Raw genomic sequence first — 18268 nt, 5'->3', positions numbered from 1 at the left:
AGGATTGTGCTCGACACGCAGGAAACCGTTAGATTTTAAATTGTAATTTTAATTTACCCCTCGGTATGTGCAAGGTTTTCACCCCTGTGGTCTTGGGAAATAACCAGACTTCCCTGCTTTTCCAGGGTTCTGGTGGATTCTAGAAGCCTCCCTCTGATACCCCACTATAACTAATGTAAGAAAATTAGCCAAATGTAGGGGCATTTATTAACTTTGTGTTTGAAAAAACAAATAGGGTTGGAGACTTTCTTACAACTTGATTATGTACATTCATTTCCTGCCCAGAAATGAATCACAGCTGGGTTTAAAGAATAGAAAGTGGCCCTGTGTTTCAGAAAACCAATTTTAGTAACACAGATTTTAGGTTTGTAGACCAACATAGCTTTAAGCCTCTGGGGATAGCTATATAGAATTTCATGCTGTGTATGTCAAAAAGAGGCACCCCTATGTTATGGGCAGAATGCACACCACATTTACACTTCGTCTTCTATTCTGTGACTTCTAAATTGGCGTATAGGTTTCTATGATAGAATTGGAGAATATATAGAAAAGGCAGGCCTGTCAGGTTTTCTGTTTCTTAGCTCTAACCTCATGAACCAGAATATATCTTGAAATAGCAGAGCTGAAATTATTTTGACATTCCTGCATACTGGCTAATTGAGAACTCAATGAAAGAGTTGTAAATGACAACTTAAGACACTGGTCCAACTTATCTCTTTATGTTTTCACTTATTGCTTTGTGGTTGTTTAGGAGATTAGAGTGGGTTTAATTGTATTTTTACCCTATATGTTTGCCCCCACTTCTGAGGGAGAAATAACCAAAAATTAAGTCAAATAGAGTCCATTGGATATCCGAAGTGGATCATGACCAAAAGCCATTCTTTTTTTTTTTTTTTAAAGCTACATAAGATAGATTCTTTCTTTCATAACATAATAAAGGCCTTCCTTCAGACTAGGAACATTATTTTAGTCATCTTTCAGCTTATTGCTTTTTTCCTCCTTCAGCCATTAAATGCATTCCAGACAGGGAATTCACATATAGAGTGGAAATGAGCAGAGACGAATTTTGACCAAAGCATAGCACTCTCCTACCCAACACCCTGCTTTTAAATAAGATAAATGTAGATTATTTCATGGTCATGAATTACGATTCCAAGAAGTGTAAGGAATAAAATTTTCTGTTCTAAATGGATGACATTAATGACAAAAAAAAAAAAAAAAAAGTGACTGGGCAACAAGAACGTTCTAATTCTGCCTCCGCTGGTGCCCAGGGCAAGGCCTTCTCTCTCCTGGACTTGCCTTAATGGTGAGGACTGAAGAATACACGGACATTCAATCTGCTCCATGCTTCATCAAGCAAAAGCAACCAAATTTCCTCTAAAGAGCAACAGGTCAGTGGGTTCCCACTGATATATGATGGCATAAACATGCACTTGGAAAAAATAGCATGCCCGCTTATTTCTGGCAATGGTTCTAGACTGAATTTATTATTTATAAATTTATAATTTATTTATTTGGATTTGCTTTCGTACTACGGAAGAAAAATTGAGGGTTCAAATACAATCACAGTTTCTGAGGCCAGAATCAAAAGCCTCTAGGAAGTTGGGGACTTCACTCGGAGTGAAAAAGCCTGTTAATGACCGTTGAGTTAGTTGGAATTCTAATCAGGTTATTGATTATGATAATTGATAATGAAGGCCATTTTCATATTGCTATGGAAGTATGTAAGCCAAAAATACCTGGAAAAGCAATGAATACAAGTCTGGAACAACTGACAAAGCAAATATAATTAGAGACACTACGTAGGCTTTTCATTTCTTGGGTGGTAGTTTTCCTTTAACCGGTCTGGCTCTATAACCAGAAAGGCCACATGCTGCTTGTCTTTGGAGATGTGTGTGCCGATATGAGCATATAGCTGAATAGCTAAGTTGGAGAAGAGTTGGTAGTTTGAGATTCTTTTCTAGGAATTTGTCATTTGTGCTTGATTACAGCTGTGCCATTTCTCTGGCAAGTATTTTAAGATTATGGAGCCTCTTCTGGGCTGCACTATGGATCTAAAACGGCTGCCTCTGGGGGCGCCCGGGTGGTTCAGTCGGTTAAGGGTCCAACTTCGGCTCAGGTCACGATCTCCCGGTTTGTGAGCTGGAGGTCGAGCCCCAGGTCCGGCTCTGTGCTGCCAGCTCAGAGCCTGGAGCCTGCTTCCGATTCTGTGTCTCTCTGTCTCTCAATGATGAATACACGTTAGAAAGAAATTAAAATAAGATAAATTGGCCGCCTCTGCCATTTTGTACACAAACGTTCACTAGTGTTTGCGTTGGACGTCGGAAAGCAGACAAGAAACAAATACTGCGCCCCTTCTCTTTTCGATGGACACGCTTAGCGTTTCATCACGGATTCTTTGATCTCAGTTTATTATTTCCTCTACTTGCTGCAACCAGATGCTCTCTAACTGGGCTCTTTTTCAGATTCACTTTTTTGTCATTTTTAACTGTGGCAAAATATGAAATTGACTGCAGTAACCTGTCTTAAAGGGTACAGTTCTGGGGCGCTTGCGGTGGGGGGGGGGGAGTCAGGTGGTTAAGTGTGGGACTTTTCATCTGGCTCAGGTCACGATCTCATGGTTCGTGGGTGAGCTCCAGACGGGGCTGGGCTCTGCCCTGACGGCGAGGGATTTTCCCTCTCCCTCTCTCTCTGCCCCTCCACTGTTCACGCTCTCACTGTCTCTCTCAAAATAAATAAATAAACTTAAGAAGGAATAAAGTGCACAGTTCAGTAGCGTCCGGAGCTGTTTCCTTTGTAAACGGAAGCTTCTTTTAGTTTTCCTCCATCTTGGTCCATGCTGTCTGCTAAACAGTCAGACCCGGTGGCTCGTAAATAGAAGGTTCTTTCTCAGAGTTGTGCAGGCTGGGAAGTCCCAGGTGGGGGTGCAGGCAGGTGTGTCGAAGGGAAAGCCCGCTTCTGACTGGTCGTGATTGGTCCCTTGGCTGCTCCTTACGCGGGGAAAAGGCTGGGGAGCCACGTGGGGGTCCCGTCTGCAGTCCCACCCGCGAGGGCCCCACCTTCGGGTCCTAATCGCTTCCCAGAGGCACCACCTCCTAGTGCCATCGTCTCAGGGCACGGGGTTAGGATTTCAGCCTGCCAGGTCAGGGGTGGAGAGGTGGGCAAAGCCATTCCCTCCGGAGCCACCAGTAACGCTTCTGTGTTGTGTCCTGTTGTGCTGTGTTACAGAACTTCAAGATGGGAGGCAAGCTGAGCAAGAAGAAGAAGGGGTACAATGTGAATGATGAGAAGGCCAAGGACAAAGACAAGAAGGCCGAGGGTGCTGGCACCGAAGAGGAGGGAACCCCGAAGGAGAACGAGGCCCAGGCGGCCGCCGAGACCACAGAGGTGAAGGAGGGCAAGGAGGAGAAGCCGGACAAGGATGGCCAGGACGCGGCCGGCAAGCCCGAAGACAAGGAAGGCGACAAAGACACGGCCGCGGCCAAGGAAGACGCCCCGAAGGCGGAGCCCGAGCAGACGGAGGCGGCGGCCGAGGGCAAGCCCGAGCCCCCTAAGGCCGCCGAGCCCGAGCCCGCGGCCGCGGCCGCGGCCGGCGACGCCCCCAAGGCCGCGGAGCCCGAGGCGCCCGCGGAGGCCAAGGCCGACGACAAGGGCAAGGAGGCCGGGGAACCCACCAAGACTGAGGCTCCCGCAGCTCCTGCCGCGCAGGAGACGAAAAGTGACGGGGCCCCGGCTTCAGACTCAAAACCCAGCAGCACCGAGGCTGCGCCGTCGTCCAAGGAAAGCCCCGCAGCCACGGAAGCACCCAGTTCCACGGCCAAGGCCCAGGCCCCCGCAGCCCCCGCGGACGAGGTCAAGGCGGCCGAGGCGCCCGCCAGCTCCGAGCAAACCGTAGCAGTCAAGGAGTAACAAGGACAGCCTATGGAAACCGAGTCTGCTTCCACCGCCTGTCTCTCTCTCTCTGTGTCTCTCTCTCTCTCTGTCTCTCTCTCTCTCTCCTATACTAACTCGTTTCAAATCCGAAGTAATGATATGTATTGCCCAAGATTAAAGGAAAAAAAAAAAAAAGGATGTTGTCCCATCGAGGGAGGGAGGGGGTGGGGAGAATCCAAATAGTATTTTTGTGGGGAAATATCTAATATACCTTCAGTCAACTTTACCAATCAGTCCTGGATTTTAAAGATCAATGTCTGAAAGTACAGTACAATTTTTGTACCTGAACTGCTGTCACAGGCACTCCGCCGCTAAGATCCGAGTATCTTGTCTTCTTCTGCAAGGGGGTTGGGAGTGATGCGTTTGATTCTGCCCACAGGGCCTAGGCCAAGGCAATCAGATCTTTCGGAAAGCAGTATTTTCTGTGTTTTTCTTTTTAATTTACAGCTTTTCTTATTTTGATATTTTTTTAATGTTGTGGATGAATGCCAACTTTCAGACAGCCCTCTTAGCCTGTCCACACGTTATCTCGATGCCAAGACTCCATTCTTCCTCCCCAGGTATTTTTGGGAGTAACAAACATTCTCTCATCCTACTTAGCCTCCCTAGATTTCTCATGACGAGTTAATGCATGTCCGTGGTTGGGTGCACCTGTAGTTCTGTTTATTGGTCAGTGGAAATGAAAAAAAAAAAAAAAAAGTCTGCGTTCATTGCAGTTCTGGTTTCTCTTCCATTCTGTGTCACAGGCACCAACACACCGCTCATTGGAAAATGGAAAAAAAAAATAAAAATAAAAAAAAACAAAAAAAATGTACAATGGATGCATTGAAATTATATGTAATTGTATAAATGGTGCAACAGTAATAAAGTTAAACAATTAAAAAGAAGTAATGAGGACTGTTGGTTTTCTTTTATGGCCCCTTCCTCCTTGGTTATTACCTCAGTAGAGAATAGAGCGCTCTCTTGGGCATTTTCCTGGAGGTATTTGGATAGAAGTATAAAGCGGTATGTTCTCACTTTGGCGAACATTATCTGTTTAAAAAATTAGCTGGTGGATCAGTGTCACTAAATTATCTTGGAGAGGCTAAACTAAAAAGTGACTCTGGATATATACCTTATAACATGGGGTGTTATTAATTTACTTAGAACAAATGTATATATATATATATAAAGTTTATTAAGTTTATTTATCAATATATATATATTAAGTTTATTTATTTTGAGAGACAGAGCATGAACAGGGGAGGGGCGGAGAGGGAGGGAGAGACAGAATCCCAAGCAGACTCCACGCTGTCAGCGCAGAGCACGACTCAGGGCTCCATCCCACAAACCATGAGATCGTGACCTGAGCCCAAAACAAGGGATGGACAGTCAACTGACAGAGCCACCCAAGTGCCCCCAGAACAAGTATTTTTGAATAAAACAAGAAGCAGTAAGCAGAGTTGATCTTGAAGGCTGGGAAAGAGAATTAGAAGATCCTATGGAAAAATATCATATATTATGTACGTTGTGAAAACACCGATGATCATATTGTTTTAGCCCTTTACTTATCATATTCATGACAAAGCCTGGACAGAGGACCCAAGGGCTGTGAGGAGGCAGTGAGATAGCAGCTCTGTGAAAGCCAAGTGTGGAACAGGAATTCATGGTGACCGGATTCCTCTGTTGGTTTTGCCACTAATGTCTTGTATGACTTTTCAGTCTCTTAACCTCCAGGTCTCCCTGTGTTACCTACAAGAGGGTGAAGTCTTTATGATCTCTAAGGAAAGACCCTTGTCACTTCGGAAATATTTAGTAATTTGTGTATATGCCTGGTAATAATGTTATAGGATGGATAGATACCCACCAATGTATGTGACGTCAACTTCATCCTTGATTTCTCCCCCAAAGCTTGCTCTGATTCCATATATTCTGTAGATGGGGAAAGGCTTGGAGAACTGGCAGAAGCAGTGACTTTTAGAGTGTGCTCATCCATCTGTAACACAAAATAAGGAATTGTCTCTTGAATCTCTTGGTAGTAATTTGGGTCTTTTCCAACTGGATTCTAGAAGCTAAATCTCAGATGTAAAACCCTTAAAAATGAACTTAACCCTAGCCACAAAAAGATTTCTCATGATTGAATCAGTTAAACAACAGGTTTTGGCAAGGAGTGGCATTGGGTGGTAATTAATCAGAGTTACAAATATGATTTCACACCCTACCATAGAAAAATTTCTATGGACTTGTGAAGGGCCGGTACACTGGGATTATTAATTCTCAAAGAGACTTAAATGATACAGCAGATACAGACGAACCTGGTGCTGTCCCTGCGGGTTAAAGAAATTGGCCCCAGTTAACTTCTGAGTGATCTGTCGTGTGTACCACACCTAAGATGTTGTCAGAGGATAATTCTGGAAGAAGAAATGGTGAAACCGAATACTGGGCAAATATTATACCTCTTGGGTTCAATTCATGCCTATGATCGCCTTTGGGGACTTTTGGTTCTTGTTTCTATAGTGAAATGAATTTGAATTCTTAATGCTTGAGAGCACAGCATACAAGAAAGACGTAAACACCTTAACCACCAAGCAACTCTTTTAGGTAGGAAAAAAAGCAGAGGAATGCCCAGGTTGTTACAAGGTGTCCGGGCATATATAAAATAGCTTGGGGACAGGTTGGTAGGGGGTGGTGGGGAGATCACAGATTCAGTGAACCTTGGGGGACATTTATACGGTTACTAATATTAGATACTGTGCATTTCTTACAGATAAATATCGGTGGAAGCAATATGTTATATATTCACTGTCTCTTCATCCCCTTTTTTAATTAAAAAATTCGCTAGGTTTTTTGGTGGTTAGAATAATCAAATCAGCCTCCTGAATTAGTGTTTATTACAATAAACCACTGTTCAGGGATAAGTGAAACTAAGGAGACATTTTTTCTCAGTTTTCTTACACTTAGATGTGTTGGGTAACGTATAGAAGAATTAAAATCTGAACCAAGTATGCATTTTTTTTCCTCTTTTCTGACTCTACTCAAACTGTGTTCAGGCAATTAAAGACCATCATGAATGTGCTCACCAAAATATTTAAATCCGACTTTTAACCTAACTATGGCTCATGACATCAAATTTTACCATTCTTAAGAAAACCTAAGATGTAGTCTGAAATCAGATATTCAGCAGAAAGTGTCGTATGTGTGGGAGTATTTGGCCCAGCCAGGAAGGGAACAATTGGGCAATCCATGTTAAATTTGGATTAACCTAGATTGTTCCCTCCTCGTGAACAATATAAAATGAAGGGAATGCAATACCCAGGCTGTGCGTTGCAGTCAAGTCAGCACTGTTCGGACCTCGCCACCTACTTGGCCCGCTAGCTCCCATGAGTACAGCGCCTCCTCTGAAGAACGAAGGGTTCCAGGGTCTAATACCTGTTGGGGACCTATGTGCATACTGCAAAGAGGAAACACAGGAACCAAAATGAACTAGTCCGAGGTTACCAGCTATGTCCCTCCACCCTGAAGGTCCTATTTAGTAGCTGACACTGACTCTGCAGGATGGGAACGGAGCCAAATCCCAAGAGCTGGGGAGCACCAGGCATCCCGGGGTGGCCCTACCTGGCCTCAGCCCTAGAAGACCGTCTTCAGCCTGGGACTGCCCATTGAGGCAGAGGTCACACATGGTCATGATACAGGAACACCATTCCCCATTCTTGGACAGTCCCCTATCTTTCAGTGGGGTCAAGACCCAGGGTCTAGTGTACAACAGGGAATTGGTGGTCAACTTGGGTGCTGGCAAGATCTAGACATTCAGCTGCCTGAATTGGGTAAGTTGGGAAGTGCCAGCAGCTACACAAAGTTTGTTTTCATAGGGCATCCGAAATCCTTAATCTTCATCACATGAAACATCAAGGCATAATGAAACACCCTATCTTCATTGAAGGATTCACCCAACGTACCGCTTAATGTCCACTGTCAGAGTTGGCTTTGGGACACTCCTTTACAGATAGAAGGCTGTGGCACACAGCCGGTTTGAGTCAAGTGGGGACTCAGATTTTATGGGGAAAAATTTGCTGTTTGTAAAATTTACTATTTTGGTGATGAACTTGTCTCAAAATTGATGAGGTTAATCTTCATTCTTTTGATTTCTATTCTGCTTTTTGAGAGTAACCGTGGGGTAATTTTGATCGTTACTTTGTAACTAATTTCCTCAATATTGAAAGCTGAATGCTCAGAAGATAATTTTAAGAATATACCAAAAAATGCTATCGCTAACCAGTTGTGATATTAGTCACATGAGCTCTTATATGCATCCTCATAAAAGGAGACATAAAAGGAGACGAGATTTGCTTCATTTATAGCTGACACTGTTTTTGGCCTGCCAAGTAGTTAATATTTTAAGCATTTAGTTCAGGGACTGCTATTTAGCCAGGGTGTTATTATTATTATTATTATTGATTTATTTTTATCTTTTACCCTCTCTGCTAATGGAAAAGTGAAAAGGGCCACGCAGGGAGTTTTTCGTGAAGACACATGCCTTTGGTTTAAAAACAACAATAACAACAAAAACTATTCCTTACCCTGAGCCTGTATGTTTCATGCCCTCTTAATGATAGAGATTTTTCTTAATAATGTATGAAATCTCAAAGTCCCAGAAACCATTGTTTTATTTTTTATGTGTTTTTAAATTTTTTTAACCTTTATTTATTTTTGAAAGACAGAGAGAGACAGAGCACGAGTTGGGGAGGGGCAGAGAGAGAGGGAGACACAGAATCCGAAGCAGGCCCCAGGCTCTGAGCCGTCAGCCCAGAGCCCGACGCGGGGCTCGAACTCACGGACCCGGAGATCAAGACCTGAGCCCGAGTCTGACCTTCAACCAACTGAGCCACCTTCTGAAACCATTGTTTTCATACATTTCTGAGTCTTTCTCAGTCCTCATTTTATGAAGAGTAATTTTCTTTCTCCATCTGTATTCTTCTGTTCATATACATACTTAAGTAAATTCCCAGAGTATCTTTTTGAAAAACAACTAGAATCTTTAAAAAGAACACTCAGTGTGACTGTGCACACTGAAACAATCCATCAAACACCAATATCATCTATCTCCATCTCATGGACACTTGACCTTCAGATTTTTTAAGGTCCAAATATCACACGTGTTCCTCATTTTTCTCCCTGTAAAGGGCGGTTTTATGTTTCTCCTGAGCTGCTCTCTGAGTCCAGAAAGTTCGCTTTTAATATCACTCATTTATAAATTCATTGGGCCTCATATAATGGATCCAAGTCTTTTGTTTTAGCTCCCCCAGGAGCTAATTCAACGTGTTCAATTGTCAAATGACAAAACGATGAAGCGTTGGGCACCCATTTAGAATCATTTAGAGAATGTGCTCATTCGCTCTCTTCACATATGTTTTTGCTTAGATGGCCCAGGATTTAAGAGAGTGTGGGTAAAGGGGCCTCAATAAAAGTGCTGTTTGGGGAACTTCTCATCTTTTCCTAATTCTGAGTCAGAGTTCCAGATAATGAAAGCAAAGCGTGTTAGGCTGCAGGCTTTCCTGAAGCCGTGGGTGTAGAAACGTAAATGAAAACATAAAAAAGAAATCTATTTTTGGGGAGCCTGGGTGGCTCAGTCAGTTAAGCATCTGATTTCGGCTCAAGTCATGATCTCAGAGTTCATGGGTTCGAACCCTGTGTTGGGCTCTGTGCTGCCAGCTCAGAGCCTGGAGCCTGCTTTGGATTCTGTCCGCCTCTCTCTCTGTCCCTCCCCCACTTGTGCTCTGTGTCTCTCAAAAATAAATAAACATTAAAAGAATTTAAAACTAAAGAAATCTATTTTATAACACTTACATAAATATTCTGATACATTTTTAAAAAAATTTTTAAAGACTGAGCTCCCATCCCTGGTAGGAAAGGCTTATTCTTGGAAGCCTCACTGTCTTTTGGGCTGTTTTTTTTTTTTTTATTAATTTTTTTAACATTTATTTATTTTTGAGAGACAGAGCCTGAGCGGGGGAGGGGCAGAGAGAGAGAAGGAGACACAGAAGCTGAAGCAGGCTCCAGGCTCCGAGCTGTCAGCACAGAGCCCGACGCGGGGCTCGAACTCACGGACCGTGAGATCATGACCTGAGCCGAAGTCGGATGCTCAACCGCCTGGGCCACCCAGGCGCCTCTCTTTGGGGCTTTTAAGCTACAAATGTATCGAAGTACAAAATGTGCTGGAGTAGGCACCAAAGACTTGCCTTAGGACAGAATAAATTAATCCTTCATGTTGCTTAGATTGTATTTAAGGGTCACACAACCGGAAAGCCAGCCCCATCATGTTGTTACTGAAAGGAAAAAGGCATCTTATTTATTTATTTATTTATTTTTTTTTTTACCTTGAGGAAAATATATTCACTTGTAATAAACTTTTATTGGCAAAAAGAATGGGGAGGAAAATAAAAAAAAAATTCTTCCTCCTTAAAAAAAAAACCACACTCATTAAGGAAAGGGAAAGGCCACAGCTTTAGTACTTTACCGACAGAAACAGCCCTGTTTTGAGATTCACCATAAAAAAACAGGATGACATATCTGATTACAATCGTCTTTTACGCAATTTGGGGAAATTTGACCTGACAGGTGTACCCCATTAAAGGAACTAACTAAAGGTCCTATAGCAGCAGTGACCGAGTTCCATCCTCCTGCTCAGACATCTAAGAATAGAGCTGCCTCTCAGCCGGAACCACCCACTGCAGCCACCAAAGTCTGACTAGTATGCAAATTCCCCGGAGGGTTCTTTTTCTTTCTTTCTTTTTCTTTTCCTTTTTTTTTTTTTTTTTTTTCAGCTGAGTATAATGGAGACTATATTTTGCTTGCTACCTATTCAGCTGCCTTCTCCTGCAGGAGCTGAAATTGCCTTGACATTCAGAGGAAAGCCTGTGCCTTCAAAATAAAACACACACCCGTAAAAGCAACAAAACCCCAAATAACGCAAGTCGAAGACAAGCTAATTAGAATACATCAGAAAAAGAGCTGGTTACATTTCAGATGCTAGTCCGAACCTCATTATGACTTTGTCTCTTTTGTGTCCTCTCTTCCTTATTCTGTTTCCTCCGCATTTTGTCTTTCCCGTCAAGGTTTCTACCTTTTTTTTTTTTTTTTGCCCAGCTAATTAAATTCTAAAGTGATGATGTCCCCGTCTTCCCTCCCTCGCTCCTTCCCTGCCTCTTTCCCTCCTTATTTCCTTCCCTTGACGTAAATGCTCATACTGGACCAGAACTATAAAAATTACGTACATCTTAAATGTGTAGTTCTCTTTTGTGCTTCATTCATTCCCAAACGGGAAGCCTGTACCTCTTACTCCCCTTCACCCATTTTGTCCCCCTCCACCTTCCTTTAAGTGTGTAGTTCTTAAATACACTTCCTTCTGACTCTGCATAACCCTTCTTATTCATGTGTTCAGGAAGACAGATAGTTTACTTGGAACTTACCTTTTACTCACCTCCTCCCCACCTCCATTTATCTGGATCCGGGAAGGATAGGAGGCTATGTTCAGGATCCAAGATAATTCGAAATAGTTTTTGATGTAGAATGCTTATTAAATTTTTTTTTTCAACGTTTATTTATTTTTGGGACAGAGAGAGACAGAGCATGAACGGGGGAGGGGCAGAGAGAGAGGGAGACACAGAATCGGAAACAGGCTCCAGGCTCCGAGCCATCAGCCAAGAGCCCGAGGCGGGGCTCGAACTCACGGACCGCGAGATCGTGACCTGGCTGAAGTCGGACGCTTAACCGACTGCGCCACCCAGGCGCCCCAGAATGCTTATTAAAAGAGCATCTTGAATGTCTCACCACCAGAAACTCCGACCGGGAGGGCGGGGCTGTGGCTCCTAAATGCCATACAACCTGGCTACGTAATATCTTCTTGGATGTTGAAATACAAACATCCCAGGCCACCAGCCATGACTTTGATTCAGCAGTTCTGATGGAAGGTGGAAGGACAGGGAGAGTTTTGTAAAGCCCTTCTTTGGGGCTTCGCTTTGATAGTGTAATTGTCACATGATTGTAAAGACACTGGGTTAAAGTCTGGGGTTTGTGGGGGCGCCTGGGTGGCTCAGTCGGTTAAGCGTCCGACTTCAGCCAGGTCACGATCTCGCGGTCCGTGAGTTCGAGCCCCGCGTCGGGCTCTGGGCTGATGGCTCGGAGCCTGGAGCCTGCTTCCGATTCTGTGTCTCCCTCTCTCTCTGCCCCTCCCCCATTCATGCTCTGTCTCTCTCTGTCTCAAAAATAAATAAAACGTTAAAAAAAAATAAAAAAAAAAAAGTCTGGGGTTTGTGGATTATACTCTCATCTTGAGTAACGCCCTTGACATAGTGAGGCTTACTTACCTCCTTGGGAAAAAAAAAAAAAAGGAAATAATAAACAACAATGGAGTTGGTGTGACTATTTTCAATAAGACCTAGAAAAAACTGGCTCGTGATGTACTCCATGAACATCCGTGATATACTTCTATTCCTTAAAAAGGCTAGGGTCTTAAGCTCTGGCCTGATGGTCCTACCTAAACTACGCAGCAAAATGTAGCAGGAAGTCATGGCAGGTGAAGTCATTGGAGTCCCAACCCTATACTCAGGTGGCTCTGTGACCTGGGGACAACTTTAACTTTTTGGAGTCTCGGAATGGTCATCTGAGACCCAGAGAATATTCCTGTCTCAGGGGCTTGTGGTGAGAGTTGAAGGTCATGTTTAGTGCCGTGCCTAGTACGTAAGTGCTCATTGAATGGGCGTACCACGAGGATTTGCATTTCCCTCTGGAACAAGGGACAGTCACGATTGGGGCAATTTCGTCCTTCCCCTTCCCCTGATTTTTATGATCAATTTATCCTTGGAAGCAAAAGCATCTGTTATGGATTAAGTCTGCTTTGGTCTTCACATTCATTCTGTGGATACACCATATCATGTGCTCAGATGCTTCAGTTAAGGCAAGGACATGGAAGGGGTGCCCCAAGACGAGGGGTGAGAGTAAAAAGGAACTTTCTTGCTATGATGCTGTGATTCCAGGGCATGTAACGGCAGAGTTTGGGCGGTGGGGGGGGGGGAAGGCAAGCAAAGTCTGGGGCAAGGAAGCAGAATGCATTCTGAGAGTGATGGTGTTGAAGCAAGAGAGGGCCCATGATAGCTGACAGTTGGGTGTTGACTGATGACCGGAGATGTGAGATAGTGATTAGGCTCTATCATTCCCTTTGAGGACAGTGAGTTCTGGCCCTAATGGCCATAGGTTTTGTTTCATAAGACGTGGGGTGAAGTCCTTCCAAGCCATGGGTAGGGAGGCGATTAACTCTGCTCCTGAATAGCTCTGGGTGGTGCCTTTTTGGAAGTAGATGCTGCCCAAATGAGCAGAAAGGAGGGAGCGCTTCATTTGCTCTAAGTTATCCCTCACTTTGACTCGACCTTGTAGGTTAGACTTCAAATAAAGCACAGGTGGGTGAACTTCTTTGCACCTGGGCTCGGCACACTCTTCCGATCACCTGCAATCTCTCTGAAGACCTCCAATGGCTTTATGCTTCTCGACCCTCCCTCTCTTGCAACCTACATTTAGAAGATGCTGGCAGACCCCCAGGTTTGAAGCTTGTCTCTGAGACTTTATGAGCACAGCGACCTTGGGCAAGCTACTTAACTTCTTAGTGCTATATCCTCCTTATCTGTAAAATGGGAATAATAACATCACCTAACTCATGGGGTTGTCACCGAGATCAAGTGACATAACGGATCTAAAGCACAGGACCTGGAACCTACTAAGGGATCAAAGAAAATGTGCCATTATGTCTCTTCCTATTTCTCAAAATGTTCCCAAAACTCCAGGTTTACTGGATTTCTTTAAATTCACCTGTTTTCACCGTTCTGTCCTTAAATGTGCCTAGATTTCTGTTCCTTCGCAGTCCCTGCCTCCGTGTGTTTCTTGCCTTCACCACCCCCTATCACTCAGTGTCTGTAGGTTTCTACTTATTCTCCAGCTGTCAGTCATTCTGAAGCATTTCTGACTCAAGAAGACTGGAGTGTAACAACTCATGAGGTCCCTTTGTTTCTGGCAGACAGCTCCTTCATAGCCAACATCAGCTTACATTACATTGACTCACGGGCATGTGATTCTTCCCCACTAGACTGAGTAACTTGAGGGCAGGGACATTCCTTCCCCTTTCCTTGTCTCTAGTGCTTTGAATGTTGCCTCACACTTAGTAAGCATCTTAAGAATATTTGTCGAGATGTAAATGATTTACATGATATGACTTCGAACGTCCTCTCTCAGACCTATTTGCCTTTTAAATTGAGACGAAGTTTTTAAGTAAAAATGACTCTCAATTGTCCCATTTCAGATAAATGGTCAGGCAGAGGAGAAATAGTTATTAGGGGGAGAGTCAGGTGACTTTGGGTGGGCAGGATAGTATTACTAGGGAAGATCGTCCTGGAACCACTGAAACGGTGTCATGCCTGGCCTGTTTTGAGTCTCTCAATTAATATGGCCAACCCTGTATTTGGTAGCAATGTAATTTATTATCTTATTAACGAATTTAAAATGTAAATCGCATTTGGAAAAGGAAGGATGTAAATGCTTGTCCTAATTCAAATATTATAAATGAAAAACATCTGCGAATCACAGATTCAAGCCAAGCATTATTATTTTATGGAGATGCTCAGTGGAATTGAATCACTAAGCTCCCTATCTCTGAACAGATTCTAGTGGATCCCCAATAGTCTTCACATGGGATCGGGGAGTAATTGAACCGATGTCCTCAGAGCGATCTCGCCAAAAATACTGGCTTTCCATTTAAATTTGGAGAAAACAAAAGCAAAAAGAAAGGCCTTTATTTGCTTAATATTCTTTGGACCAAGTCATTGATTGTTGGTTTCTTCGTGAGTTCTGGAAATTTGACATCTGTTTCAGAATCTGAGTTTCAGCCTTTTCCTGAAGGTCCCATAGGAGGTTGTTGAGTGAGCTGCTATAGGCTGGTTAGAGGAGCTGGTGTTTTCTTACCTAATTCTCTAGGTCTCTCTAAAGACAACTAATAATTATTGGATAGCTTTATCATTTGTTAAAACAAGGCACTAGGAGTTTACATACCAAGTCTACAATCAGTCCATTAACGTTATTAAGTTAAAGTTAATACCTTAAAGTTATTAAGTAGAGAGTAAGCTTATTCTGGCAAAGCCCCTACAGTAAAGTAACATAAATATTATCTTTTTTTTTATATGATGTGCATAGTGATTTAGTAAACTTCCAGTGGAAACACACATGATTCTCTTAGAGATCTTCTTTTCATGAACCATGTTATCTTTTTTTCCTTAATGGAAAAAAATGTGTTCATAATTGCCATCAGTTATAGCAGGCACTAGCATGCTATACCTGAGCAAATACCTATGTCTCCATTGTATGTCGATAATTAGACATAATTAGACATAATTAGAAAACAAATCCTTACTATTCTTCATTTACCTAAGTCATACCAAAAGATGCTTCACTTATGTTGCATTCTAAAAAATCCTGCTATTCTACTCCAGCGTGTTCAATGATCAAATTTTTTAATACGGTGAAAACAACCTGTATACGGTTGTAAAGTACGTAGATTATTTCATGCAACAAAACACTCATGTTGGTAGTTTCTTCATTTAACCTGGCATCTGGTTTTAAGGAAAAATTCTGGCTGGTCATGTTACTTAGCTTGATTGATATTGTCTTATAATAGCGGTCTTCAAGGAAACGCCTAGATCAGTGGTCTACAACTTTCAGTTGCTAGATGAAATCTTGGTTACTTTTTTTTAAAGCCCACCACTTTGTTGGCTGCCTAACCATCCATACTCCATAGCTCAGGTTCACTCATACAAGGGCCTCCTGGTACTCGAATCAAATTCTTCCAATTTTTTCCATCTCCTGATTCTCTAAAGCAAGAGCAAATTCATGCTCAGGAGAGATTTCATGCCGGCTCTAACCCATCACCACTTTCAAAGGCAAGAGGAGGCCAAAATGTTGCTTATGAGTCACAGTTTTGGTGAGTGGAGCCTAACGGTAATTTGAAATTGAGCTCCTTTTTTTCAACGTTTATTTATTTTTGGGACAGAGAGAGACAGAGCATGAACGGGGGAGGGGCAGAGAGAGAGGGAGACACAGAATCGGAAACAGGCTCCAGGCTCTGAGCCATCAGCCCAGAGCCTGACGCGGGGCTCGAACTCCCGGACCGCGAGATCGTGACCTGGCTGAAGTCGGACGCTTAACCGACTGCGCCACCCAGTCACCCCTGAGCTCCTTTTTTATATCTGCCTTGTTCCTGGAGACAATTTGAATTTATGGAAGTGTTAGAAGAGAGTCTTGGGTTATCGCTGAGGATGTGGGAAGACCAGGGTCCTGAGGCCACAGTTGTAGATAGGGCAGATGCCCGAAAACTGACAGGGGCCAGAAAAGAGCATCCCAACTGAGAACTAGCAGATCGAATGAGGAAGAAGCTGATAACCCACCTGAGCTCTCAGTCAGTAGACAAGGTCAGAAATCAAAGATCTTTGGAGTGCCTGGGTGGTTCAGTTGGTTAAGCATCTGACTCTCGATTTCGACTCAGGTCACGAGCTCGCGGTTCATGAGATTGAGCCCTGTGTCAGGCTCTGCACTGACAGCACAGAGTCTGCTTGGGATTCTCTCTCTCCATCCCTCTCTGCCCCTTCCCTGCTCGTGCTTTCTCTCTCTCTCTCTCACAATAAGGAAATAATAAATAATAAACTTTGTGACTTATGTAGCAAAACACGCGGCCATATATGCATTTGCCGTAGATGCTCAAGCTTTCAACTTCCGCCCAGACCTTCTGGGGGTTTCCTGAACATGTGGGAACACGTGCACTCTTGCAACATGTACCATTCCTTGGGTCTCTGATAATAGGTTTGCTGAGTATAAAACACTTTTTGCCTTTTTGAAATGGTAGAGGTGGAGGGTGGAGATAGGACGTGGTTTCTTAGCATATTTAACTTCACCAATTAAGAAGTATATTTAAGGATAACTTGCAGTAACTCTGATGGAGAATTTTCTGCCTAAGAAATGTAATTTTCTAAATGTTCATCATTATTATTTGTTTTTAGTTCATTTTAGAGGGAGAGAGGGCATGTGCATTCGTGAAAGCAAGGGAGGGGTAGAGGGAGAGAGAGAAATCTTAAGCAGGCTTCGGGCTCAGTGCAGAGCCCAACTGGGGGCTTGATCCCACAATGCTGGTATCATGACCTGAGCTGAAATCAAGAGTCAGACACTCAACTGGCCAAGCCATCCAGGTGCCCCTAAATTTTCGTTATCGGATACTGAAAAGAGAAACACACTAGTATATATCTCAGAATATTTCCCAAACCTCATATGCGAATGATTTGCCTGGAGCTCTTGTTAAATTGCAGATTCTGTGATTCAGTAGGTCTGGACCGGGGCAAAGGCACTGCATTTTCTAAAAAGATTCCAAGAGACGTCCATGCTGCTGGCCTTTGCTCCACACATTGAGTAGCGAGGTCTTACAGGACTTCAAATAATTAGCATTATTCTCTCCAGTTGGAGAGTGTCTATCTCTGCAGATATATGTCATAGGCATGTATCTGATTTCTTCCAGTCTGATACTTAAAAAAAAAATATTCCTAGGCTTTGTGCTTTGTTGTCTATATCTGAATGATTTCTAGGCTTAAATTGCGAAATGTTCAACAGTATTGCTTCACTTCCACGCTAAGATTCGTATTTGCCTCCAGGCTAGAGGGCTATTTCCCGACCTCAGTCCCCTCTGGGGGCTTAGGAAGCCTTAGCTCAACACTGAGGTTAATAATTGCTCTGTGGCCTTGGTCCTGAGGCCGAGTTCCCCCACGGACCCACTGGGGTAGAGGATCAGCAGCATATTCCAGAACCTATGCCCTCTTAAGCCGTGCTCCTCCAGAATTGAGACTCTACCTAGATCTTGGCGGTCCTCTCGCAGACTGGGAGTCCTGTGGTTGAGGCCGGTGCCAGGGGCACGATCTCAGCCAGCAGCCGACACCAGCTTCCTAAAATCTCCGCAGAGGCTGTCTGTAGAATTTCTGAATTTCGCTGGTTATCTAGATTCGCCTGCCCCTCGTACCTATAGAGACGTCCCTGTTATTTTTATTCCGGCCTATACATCTTAACACTGCCTACTTGTCTAGACTGGTTGAAATTTGCCAAATTCTCTGAACGCTGGGTTTTGCTGCCAGTCTCGGCTCTATCTTTGGCAAGAGTCTGGGCGTTCCTCACAGTAAGGGGCAAGCCTGTTGCTGGGCCCCCTTGATCCAGACTAATCTTTTCACCGCCGTACATCTGGCTTTACCCGACAAAGTCCTGAGATGAAATGTGGGCGCCAAGGCGG

General features: G+C 43.6%; 1 protein-coding gene across 1 annotated transcript in view; it reads left to right on the top strand.

Annotated features, from left to right (window-relative positions):
• The window catches only part of BASP1 (brain abundant membrane attached signal protein 1), a 56320-nt gene extending 51500 nt beyond the window's left edge, over positions 1 to 4820 (top strand). Inside the window, exon 2 of the mRNA XM_047093887.1 lies at positions 3229 to 4820. Within this exon, the coding sequence (XP_046949843.1) occupies positions 3238 to 3909 (672 nt within the window). The 5' untranslated portion in view covers positions 3229 to 3237 and the 3' untranslated portion in view covers positions 3910 to 4820. The remainder of the gene's footprint in view (positions 1 to 3228) is intronic.
• Positions 4821 to 18268: the final 13448 nt, after the last annotated feature.

This window comes from Lynx rufus, unplaced genomic scaffold (genome assembly GCF_022079265.1).
Source record: "Lynx rufus isolate CCGP_SWC_20201006 ecotype Redwood Valley unplaced genomic scaffold, mLynRuf1.p SCAF_1, whole genome shotgun sequence".
NCBI classification, from domain to species: Eukaryota; Metazoa; Chordata; class Mammalia; order Carnivora; family Felidae; genus Lynx; species Lynx rufus.
Note: the sequence above shows the minus strand (reverse complement) of the source record. Positions and strands in the feature narration are given on the sequence as shown.